This window comes from Oculina patagonica, chromosome 4, assembly GCF_052425735.1.
Source record: "Oculina patagonica isolate OP01 chromosome 4, crgOcupat, whole genome shotgun sequence".
NCBI classification, from domain to species: Eukaryota; Metazoa; Cnidaria; class Anthozoa; order Scleractinia; family Oculinidae; genus Oculina; species Oculina patagonica.
Genome location: NC_135761.1, coordinates 50,826,778 through 50,838,286, shown reverse-complemented (window position 1 = coordinate 50,838,286; position 11,509 = coordinate 50,826,778). Strand labels below are relative to the sequence as shown.

General features: G+C 41.3%; 1 protein-coding gene across 1 annotated transcript; it reads left to right on the top strand.

The window, feature by feature from the left end:
- Positions 1-2,638: 2,638 nt before the first annotated feature.
- LOC144651139 (histamine H2 receptor-like) lies at positions 2,639-3,523 on the top strand. Its single transcript, XM_078511033.1, has one exon. It carries the CDS (start codon positions 2,639-2,641, stop codon positions 3,521-3,523), a length of 885 nt encoding a protein of 294 aa, XP_078367159.1.
- Positions 3,524-11,509: the final 7,986 nt, after the last annotated feature.

Below are 11,509 nucleotides of genomic sequence, written 5' to 3'. Positions count from 1 at the left end.
TACTGATCCCAGCGCCTCCAGTGTTTGACGTTCCATAGCTTGATCTCTGTGTGTCCCCGCGTCTATGTTTTGATCCTTTCTTTGTGCTCCTGATTCGCGACGGGTCAACTTGGCATCTGTGGCCATTTGTGCACTTCGCGTTCTCCTTCTGTTCTTGGGTCGGCTCGCCTCTTTCGCTCAGTCGGCTATTTGCTTTCCCCTCGCGTTTGTCGTGTGCAGAAGAGGTCCGCCTGGTACCGCGTTTGAGAATCGAATTTGGCGGGACGTATCGTGGTGCCGGAGGTAGATCTCGCCTGCTGCCACTTTTGCGGCATCTTCGGACCTTGGCAGCCTCCGCTATTTTTTTTCCTCTTCCCTTCGTGCCCTGGCTGTGACTGTTTTCTCGTCTCCCTCTTCTCCTCTCGTGCGGCAGCGTCAGAGCGAGCGCCTGCTCTCTGCTCTCGCTTGCTGTCGAGACTTGGGTTCTTCGGGTCTTTGTGTCGTGCCTGGTTGTAGAGTTGGCGTCTGTTCGGTTGTCTTGTCTCTGTTGTTTCGATCGTCGGCTTTCGTCCCTCGCGGCTCTGGTCCTCGGGCTTCGTGTCTTTCTTTCTCCGCGTCATCTCCCCACCCAACTCGCGGCCGCCGCGTCCCCCTCGCTTCGTGTGTTTCTTTTTTTTTGTCTGTCCTCGAGATACTGTGTCACGCTCAGCATGACGGCTGGCTTCTTCTGCTGCTTGGGTCGGTGTTCTTCTTTCGCCGCCGATTCCGCGGCAGGCCAGTGAGAGTCGCGGTCATGAGTGTTGTTGTTGTGTGGTTGTTTTTTTTTTTTCTTCTCTGAGTTCTTTTGTCGGGTCCTTCTCTTTTCCTTCACTATGTTTTTTCTTTCTTCTTCTCTTCTCTTTTTCTTTTTTTTTCTCTCTCTTTTCCTCTCTCCTGTTCTCTTTCTTTCTTGGCTTGTCCTCCGCGCTGTTCTCCCTCTCTTCTTCGTTCCCTCCCAGAGACCACCTCTCTTGGTCGGAGTGTTTCGTCGTCTCCTTCTGTTTTTTTTCTCCATTCTCTTCTGTCGGCTCGCGTGTCTGGCCTCCTCTCTTCTCTGTCTTGTGTGTCTCGTGGTCGGCTTGTTGTCTTCGTGGCTTTTTCTTCGCGTTTCCTGTTGTCCCGCCCCTTTGGGCCGCTGCCTGAGGCTCGTCGGGCTGGTCCCGGGGCCGGATTCTTTTCCTTTTCTTTTCTTTTGCGCCTCGACAGCAGCTTTTTTCTGTGCTTCCGGCTGTTTGTTCCTTCACGCCACTCGCTTTGATTTTGGCAGGCTTTGTCTGGAGTTGTTGAGTAAGGAGAAGAGGTAGAAACGGGCGCGCCCCGGCGCGCTCCTTCGAGTACTTCCTTCCGTTGTTCGCTCGGCCATTATTTTATTTTTTTGATTTTGTCTTCTCTTGCTTCTCATTTTTATTTTTTTCTTTGTGTCTTCGTGGTGCCTTCGGAGCTTTTTCCGTGGCCCCTCCCGCGATTCTCTCTGACTGTTTTTGCTTCGTCGTTCTTTGCTGTTTCGCGGCGCGTCGTGCCCGGATTGGCTCGCTGTTTGTCTGCTCTTGGCTTCTTTTTCACCGACTTGCTTTTTGTTGGGTCGCCTTCGCTGTCTTGTGCCACGTTGCCTCTATCTCTTGGTACTTTCCTTCTTTTGTCGCGCTTCCCTGCTCGTGTGTCGCTGCACACTCTTCTGCTTGCCTGTTGGGATTGCGCTGTTCCCAGCAGGATGTCAGGGCCTTGGTGCGCGCTTTCTGTCTTCTGTTCGCTCTTCCTCGCTCTTTTCCTTCGGTGAGGTTGTTCGACGGGTCGCCTCTCTTGTTCTTTTGTGCGTGGGTGGCGGGTGACGTGCGCTTTTTTTTTTCTTGATTCTTTTTCCTCTTGCAGTTCGCCGTTCCTCTCTTTGTCTTGGGGGGGTGTGCTTGCCGCCATTTCGCGGAGGATGTTTGCTTTCTTGCACCTCTCCCTGCGTGGCGGCGTCCCTCCCTGTTCTTCCTTTTCTCCTCGCCTCGTCGAGAGGCGTGTTCCCTCTCTTGCCTTCGATTCACCTCGTGCTGCTCCAATATCTTCCTCGCCGTGTCTTGTTGTCTCGGTCGGGCAGTAGCACGATGTGTCACTTCCTCGAGGGCCACAAGCTGATTGACCACGTATCTGTCTGGTTCGTTGTCCCAATGGGGGTTGGGTTGCGATCCATCTTCGTTCGTTGTACCTGGTCACTTGCCAGATTCTCTCCTCGTTTTCTTTCGTCGCTTTCGTTGTGGCGTTCTCCTGTGCCCTTCTTTCCTCTCTGCTCCTGGCCCGTCCTTTGTGTTCCGGCGCGTGCCCTTCCGTCATCGTGGTCCCTGCGCGTCTGGGCCCTTCTTCTGTTCTTTTCGGTCTGTGCTGCGTTTTCTTCTGTCTTCTCTCCCCTTCCTTCCTTCTGCCGTTGTGTCGCTGTTTGCGGCGTTCGTGTGCTTCTTGTGGTCCGGGTTTTCTTTTCCGCTCCTCCCTTTTTCTCTGGGCGTCCTTCCCTCCTCGCGGTCCTTCGCGTGTCGCCTTCTCGTCCTTCCGCTGTGTGTCGGCTCTGCCGCCGCGCTGGTCTGGAATTAGTACGTAAAGAAGATTATTGCAGAAAGAATTTTTAGTTTCGTTCAGCAAGATGACTGCTGAAGATCTAGACTATCCTGCAAAAGAGGACACTGCCTGGCCGTTTCCAGTCTTCTTCACTGAACTTTTTCTCATATTAATAATCAACGCCGTCACTATAACCGCCTTCGCAAGAATCCGCCACTTGCGCAAGCGCAGTACGTATCTCATAATTAACCTGACTGTGGCCGATCTACTGGTAGGAGCCGTGACAGGACCTCTGTTTGTATACCACGAGAAGGAAGAAGACTTTAGTTTCACATGGAAAAGCTTTATTATTTTGGCTTTTGAAGTGACCTTCGCAGTTGCCTCCCAAGTAAATCTTTGCTTGATTTCTTTAGATCGGCTACATTCGACACTTTTTCCCTTCAGGCACTGCTTAATTAGAAAATGGGTGTATTTTAAAATTATGATAGCTAGCTGGGTTATAAGTTTTCTTCTGGCCTGTCTCATGGCTGGCTTGATTCTGAATGAATCAGATGCGGGATCGTACGTATGGGCCTTATTTGGTATTGTCACCCTCCTTGTCCTCACAATCTCCTATGTCATTATCATTCTTAATGTTCAAAGAAGTCCTCATTCGCAAAATCAAGGTACAATTCTCACCGAAAGGAAACTATCCGTGACATTATTTATAGTCACTGGGGTTTCCGTTCTCACCATTCTTCCCTGGGCTACTTATAGTGCCATTCCAGTTGGCATACAGATAAAATTGTCCGATACATCAAGCGTTGATATTGGTAGTGCTCTAGCTGTGATTTATTTTTCCAATTCTATTGTGAATCCTCTTGTGTATGCCATACGAATGCAGGAGTTTAGGAAAGCCATAAAGAACCTTGTTTGTAAAACTTTGGAGCCAAGCAGAATTCATCCATTGCAACCTCACAGTGCACCGTAACTTTAAACCTCAGACTGATGCGGTAAAACCTATTTTCCACGCCACCCACGATAGGACAAAAACATTCCAGGCGAAGAACAACAGGTAAAATCTTAGCACAACAGATGGCGTGACTATCTAACTGCCTCTGCACCTTGGATGGAAGCTTCGACGGCTGGCTTGTTTCGAAAAAGGACATCCAGAATTATGAGATATGTTCTTAACCAGAGAACGACTTTGACGATCTTACCCCTCATTAACGGCATTCGATCGAAAGGGTAGGAACTTTATTGTTGCGAAGCTGTGCCGGGATACCGAGGGTCACACTAGAGTTGAAAGAGTCTGTAATGTCTATGTATAAGTATGTTTGCGGCTCAAAACTGGCAAACAACACCTAAAATAACAACACATGACTGTGTCATTCGATTTATGAAATGTGTTAATCGAAGTAGCATAGTTGGTAACCCACAATACAAGTGATCAGTTGGTCTAACTTTGTTAGAGTTAGAAATTGGGAATTTCTACAGTAAGTAATGAGGCATGATGTAAATTCTTACAATACGTAATTATGTGTTAAAAAAAATCATTAATTTAATTCCAATTGATTGTCCTTTTTATTCCAAATGAGTGAATTAGTCGAATCGTGTTCAAAATAGGTATAATAAGCAATTATTGGATGAGGCTAAGTATGATATGAAGAATTATGCAGATCTCGGAGGGTGTTATTGCCGAAGCCGAAGGCTGAGGCGGATAACACCCTCCTAGATCTGCATAATTCTTCATATCATACGAAAGCCGAATTCAATAATTGTTTTATTATTCATTCAAAATATTTCCAAGAGCTCTAAAAACACAAAATGAATTAAAATGGCTACTAACTTTGGCGTAGAATTTTCGCTAACAGTGGCCAATTCCTCCGGCGTCGCTGAATTTTTGATGTTTCTCTCCTAAAGATAGCTTTAATCAAAGGCTCTATGAGCAAAGTCGTGAATGTGGTATTTAAAACTGACATCTAGGATAAGCCAATTTTTTAAATGTTTGCTGATCGAGAAATTACAATTTTTGTAAACGTAAGTGATAGTTGGAACATGTTGAAAACACCTTTTGACAGACTAGCCTCATACAGAGTTCAGTGATGTGTTGTATTGCAGGATATTGTTTTGGTAAATCTATAAATGAATTCAAAATACTATGTGCCTTGTTAAAATAACCTGTAGGACAACGCAAACCATCAAGTGTAAGCAATTTTTTATTTATCATTATTATCAATGAAATTGGCCAAATTGCAAACGGCTAGCTATAACCCTGGACATGTACAGAAAACTACTTAAAGGTTACTATTGTTAGTGGCTATAACATTTTAGCGAAAATCGCTAAATTTAGTATTTGTAAATTTAAAATTTGTCTTGAACAAATTTATCACTCTTTAAAATCAAGTACCTTCTTGGTCCCTCCTTTCCACCCTGGCCTAAATGAGCACACACTTTAACATGGTCAAGTTGAAAAATTCATTAACAAATGGATACCGGTAACTCTGTTCTTTCAGGTAATACAAATGTTCGTTTAATACCAGGAAAGTTTCTTCATTTACTGAACATTTATTTCCACATTAGCTCATTAAAAGCTGGTTCATGTTCATTAAAAGCTGGTTGACACGATATAACTATTTTTTTAAGTTTTTGGAATATCGCTAAATTAAATAGTCGCTAAATCTTACTCAGAAAAAAAAATTGTTAAAATTAACAGCCACTAACAATAGTAACCTTAGGGGAAGTTCATTTAATATAGCAAGGGGAGGGGGGATGAAGATATTGAAACTTGAAGCTTGAAACTTTAGCGGCCCCCCTCCTTCAATTCCTTTGCTCCCCTGATAAAAGATCGCTAGACTGTATCAAATACGTTTACCGTTATCGTCTTCAATGGTTTATACTATGACAGACTTGAGATCCAGCTGTGATCAGATCCCTGTTGAGTTCTTTAGTATTTATTGATTTATTGTCGCAGAGTGCATACCTCTACTCCGATTCTTCACACATAGTTTTTATGGTAGCGGCTCATCCATGACCCAACTACCAATACTTGATTGATAGATTTATTAAAGCTGCAAAGTAGGAAGTTTGTACAATCGATCTGACATCCAGTGAGAAACAAACAGTAAAATTTCTTGTTACAGAGTAATCGTTTTTATAGTTCCCGTTAGAAGATTTTTAAACAATGTGGTTTTATTGGTTGGGCATTTCTAATTTTTGAAATTTTCTAAAGCATTTTTGGGATGAACAAGAGTGTAATAACTACTGGGACTACATTTGTTATGTCTGTAAACCATGTGATATAGCTGAGTTGCACAGCTCATTTAACTGTTGAGTTGAAAATCATCCAATCTGTATGATGATGTCATGTGTTGGTTTTGAAGTTACACATTTTCGGAGTCCCCCCCCCCAGCACAAAAATGTTTTCAGAGCCCCCACTTCGGGTGTCTAAAAATTTTCGGAGCCCCTCTCAATATCTTCATCCCCCTTGTCATATTAAATTAACTTTCCCTTAAGGTTTAAAGTACTCTCAACCTTAAAATTATAAAGGTTATCTTTCTTTGAATGTCTAGATCCCATAGCACTCAGTGCATGCTTACAAAAATAATTCACGAGTGCAATGATACACCCCTGGAGAACTACAATTACCACACGTTGAACTAATATTTCCCCTTTTATGCAAGACCATGTGTATGAAGAAAAAATTATTTTAGGGACTGATCTGTAATAGTTATACTGTGTCAAGATACTGTGTTTACAAATGTAGTCTGCCTACAAAAGAAGCAAATTTATCATTCACATAACTACCTAATGAGCTACGAATGTCAGAGGAAATTGTGAACTTCGTTAACGAAAGTGAGACAACAAATATAAAATATTACTAGAACAAAAACTTGACGAAAGTGCAAAATGATCCATCGAAAGACGAAGCAACCTAACAACTATATATTGCTATTATCTTTAATTGTTTCGAAACGCATCTCTATCATCTTGCTGAGTGAGACCAATCTGTAGTGGAAAATACAGCCTAAATATTACTTACCGACTATTTGATCGCATTTCAATGAAAGATAATTTGATATCCAAGGTCTTTTGGAATAAAGTAAATAAGCTACTGATCGGCAGTAAGCTCCTTGCTTCCTCGACCGTCCTTTCCGTTGCGTTGTGTGTAAGTGCGGATTCGAGCACTGGCCTGGCTAGAAAAATTCCTTCCAGAAAAATAATATTCGTATTCTCCTGATGTACATGCATCCAAAAGTTCGCATTACAACTTGGGAGACCTCCTTGTCCACATTCATCCGCTATTTTGAACTTTATTCAAACTTAATATAAAGTTGCCAGGTTACCAAGGGAGTTTACACAAATTTAATCGATTCCTGCCCGCAATAAGTCGTTCATTGCATTCACGACTTAAAAATCAAGTGACTTCCCTTCGAAGCTTTTCTGATGTTTTTGTTATCTTTATCATCTAATATTTTGGTCTTTTTTTCGTCGCAATGTTGAAATTTAGCGACCATTTTCGCCTTCGGCTGATCTCTGTACAAATCCGTTGTTGCGTGACGTCAATCGTCCAATAATTTGTTCTATTATTGGACGATTGACGTCAATCGTCCAATAATTATTACGTCATTCGTCCAATAATAGAAGCGTCTTCCAAATTTGGTCGGTGCTAGCCGGTTCGTTGGAATTAGCCGGGGATTGAAAGCCAATCAGAAACAAAGAAATATTTTGATTGATTTATTTCGTCATACCTGCGTACATAAATTATACCACCTTAAATGGCGGGATCATATTAATAAGACGCTAAATAAAGGCAGGTTCTTTTTACAAATTATCTGATCTTTCCCAGTAAACGCAACGCAAAAACGTCTGCAAACATTTGCAAAATTAATTCCGCTATCTTGTGGTATATATTCGGCTTGTTCAAATTCGACTGCTGTCGGTAATTTTAGTTTAATTTTAATAACGAAAAGCAGTACATTCTCCAGTGTTTATCTATTTTTCCTGGTGTTTTCACTTTACACTTCCAACAGTCTTTGGCTTTTCAAAGGCGAGAGAATTTGCTAGCGACAACTGTCAAGTTTTGAGTTATATCATAGTCGCAATGCAAATATTCCAGCAATAGGCATGTTATTGGCAATAAGCACTAAAATTAAGATAATCTTTTCAACAACGGACGAGTTTTATCGACAACAAAGGCAGTCATGTTCTTTTGAACAACTGCTTCTATCCTCTTGCGATGATTGACAACAGGTTGATTCCGTGACGTCATGATTCATCTTTTATGGCAAATCGCCACCATATAGTGATATGTTTCGGGCAACAAGCGGCAAATGTGGCATAAGCTCCCAATTTGTTCAATTAACTTTGAAGTCGCATTAAAAGACAGTCAGATGACGTTTAGCGAAAATATCGATGACGTCATATATTGTTATTGGGGTCCCCGCCAGATAGCTATTGGCCGGTGCAACAAAGAGGAAATTTGCGGATACAACTTATTGGCAAATTCAAATAACAAACAAAATTATTAACAGATGAATGACAGATATCTTCCCTATTCGTTAAAATCGGCTAAGTTCATATTTAATACAGAAAAGAATACGCAATTTGATGCAAATCAACTAGATGTCGTCTGGCGCCTATAACGAACTGAAAGAAGAGAAAAAGCATTAAGTTTAACAGCAGGATGTTTTGCCTTAACTTCTGGAGAAGGTTGTGCTAGCGGAGTTTCAAGTTAAGAGGCAAGTGAACTGTACATTGTTCTTAACCAACGAAAGCCTCAGATCGTAAGGTTGACCAAAAACAAAGTCAGCCCACCTGTCTCTTCTTTTGAACTATCGGGAGCTAACTTGAGTTTGTGGTAGATGTAAGCCCAATATCTAAATGACGGTAGCAGATTAAGACATTTGCCAGGAGCAGGTTCTTCGTACTGATCATCTGATCTATCCCAGTAAACGCAACGCAAAAACGTCTGTAAACATTTACCAACTTAATCCCGCTCTAATTTACTGTGGTATATATTCGACTCGTACAAGCCTTAACAACTGAAGACAATCGAGGAGTATCTTCAAGTTGTGATAGATATAAAAATGGTGCAGAATATAGCACTTTAAATGACGGGAGCACATTAAGACGCTAAACAAAGGCAAATTCTTTTTACAAATTATCTGGTCTTTCCCAGTAAAGGCAACGCAGAAACGTCTGTAAACATTTGCAAAATTAATTCCGCTTTATTGTGGTATATATTCGACTCGTTCAAATTCGACTGCTGTCGGTAATTTTAGTTTAATTTTAATAACAAAAAGCAGTACATTCTACATTGGGTCACTTCTCTTACCATCGGGCGATATTAAAAAAGAACTGAAAGTATATTTAAGGTTTAAACTGCCCGCTTGCCAGCAGAACAGTTCATTTCGTGGCTATTCAGTGAATATTCAGTGGCAAATGATAACCGAAGCAAGTTCAGAATTAAAATAAAACTACTGACAGCAGACGAGTTTTATTTTTACTCTTGAATACAAAAGCGCTTGAAAAAAATTGCCAACCGTTAATTCCGCTTTTATGAGGTCTATATATACATATAAATTCGACTGGTAAAAGTTTATGTAACTGATCTCCCAAGTCCATTAGCAATGTCCGGAATTAAGAATATAAAGAATTGAAAAAGGTTTTCCACGGATAGTCAATCGTGTCTATTCTAGTCAGTCTGCCGAATGAGTTACCCTTTGGCAGACTTTTCTTATGCCTAACAGAGTGAAATCGTATGAACCCTAAATTTCACATAAACATTATTAAGAAACTGTTGGGTTTAATGATCGACAAATTTTCCTTGTCAAACAAGAAAATTTCAATAACAAGCATTCTGCATATAGCATTCTCACTGACAGTCCGCATAATTAAAACACATTTTTAAAGTTTAACTTTCCATGCTTACCCAAAACAGTCTTTATTTCGCTAGCAGTTTCTTACAAGCAAACAGAATGAGAACACCGAAGTGGCTTTTTTTGGAACTAAAATGTGTGTTTAATCATTTTTGCAATTTTCCCGACAGCGTAAAAAGGTATTTTTTATCCATTTGAATTAAAAGTTATGTTCATCAGACCACCTGCACGACATTTCGTCCATCTGAAAGTGATAAATGATCGTCGCAGTGAATTTCCAATTTAAGCAACTCGAATAAAGAAGCCTGAAAAAAATTCAGGGCTTCAAAATAAGCACAAAATGTCACAGAACATTGCGCATTATGTTGAGTTTTATTTTTCTAGCAAGCCGCTTTTTCTCAACTATTTTGCTTGTTAAAGTAAAATAGTAAGGCCCGGGTCGCACTTGGGACAAAATCGGGACAAGTTTATTTTGATAACCAAAAAAACTGTCAGATTCCTGTCATCAGTTGACCACGCCAAGTGCGACCTAGTTGTCCCTACGCGGACAAAAACTTGTCCACGGAGACAAATCTTCAAAGGAGCCGTCGTCCTGCCTCAACGCAGGACTTTTTGCGAACAACAAACAAAAATTGTTTTTCTTGTGACAAAAGTGTCAATCAGTTCAGTGATCCTTAAAAAATTGTTCGCTTCACATTATACTGTCAAGGCTAGTCATGAATACGAATTCAAGCGGTTTTCGACCGAATATTTCCGCTATTTGGGAAACGAGCCCTCGCCAAGATAATCCAAATGAAGGGAAAGATCGGTATAGGCCAGAGTAACTGTTCTGTAGCCACAGTCCGAATCATGATGCACAGCAATTTGCTCATAATTTCCCGCTAACGGCGGCGCGCTTTCTTTTATAAGCTTCGACATCGTTACGAACACTTGCATTAAGAAACAAAAGTTTGCGTTGATTTGATTCAATGCGACCCGTTCTCCTCTCCATTTTGAATATTATTTTTGCTGCGAAATTAACACAGTAAAGTGAAGTTCTAAGTGACGGGTAATTTTATGTCTCCAAGTGCGACCCTAAATACAACGATTCAAATTGTCTCGGACAAGTTCCGAGACAAACATTGTCCTCAACATCTTGCAACATTTCAAATGTTTGTCTCAAGTGCGACCCGGGCCTAAGACTAGTGGGCAGTGAAATCACTCTCAAACTTTTTCGTAAACTCTCAAGGGACTGTTTTAATTTCCCAAGAGAACATTTTAATTTCTCAATGGAATACTTTTTGCTGTGGGTGATAATAGGATCTCAATAGGAATGTGTCAGCACCTCCGATCCCGAAGTGTTATCTATTGAAAGCGAGATAAATGATGTTCACTCACCTTTTGCTGGTTGTGTTCTGTTTTTTATTTTATTTTATTTTATGCGTTTGTTATCTATGGAAGGCAATTTCCCGATGGCTGCCTTCAGCTTCAACAAAAGAAAAAGGTACAAGGCAGGCAATTTCGATGGCCTGTCCGTGTCGAGACTACAGTCTAATTTTTTTTTCCATTTTTACGCGTCACTCGTCATTGGCCTTTGGCAAATTAAAGGTGGGTATTCTTGAAAGATCCCTGCCATTCATCGATTGAATCGCTTAGTTTTAACATGCTGAAAAGCTGCAGCGAATCTTCATTGTCAGGGGATATTGGTCAATACCATTTTCTATCGTTACATAATGTAGTGTATTTTTAGCTCGTCACGCAATCTTCCCCGGTAACGAAAACGGCTGAGGTTAGGTGTGGCTCTTTTGCGTGATGTTAGGCTCTTCCTGTACACAGAGATTCTTTAGGCTCGTGCTGCAATCCAAAAGAAAATTTCCGTAGGATAACAACCTAACAACCTCTATTTATAAATCGTTAGCCTAAGCAGAAATTTGCAGCCAGCCGATAATCACGGAAACACCGGCATCTTGTCCGTTTTAAGTCTTTGCTATAGTGGCTTCTGCTCGTCGCTTGTAAAAGGATGAGGTCTACTAACAAAAAACGTTTTTTTTACTGTCCCGCACTGTGCCTCTGGTGAAATGAAAATAAATAAACAAAGGTGAAACTCGAGACGATAA

What these genes read in the sequence shown, in the direction of transcription:
- LOC144651139 (XM_078511033.1), top strand. Translation starts at nt 2,639, where the DNA reads ATGACTGCTGAAGATCTAGACTATCCTGCAAAAGAGGACACTGCCTGG.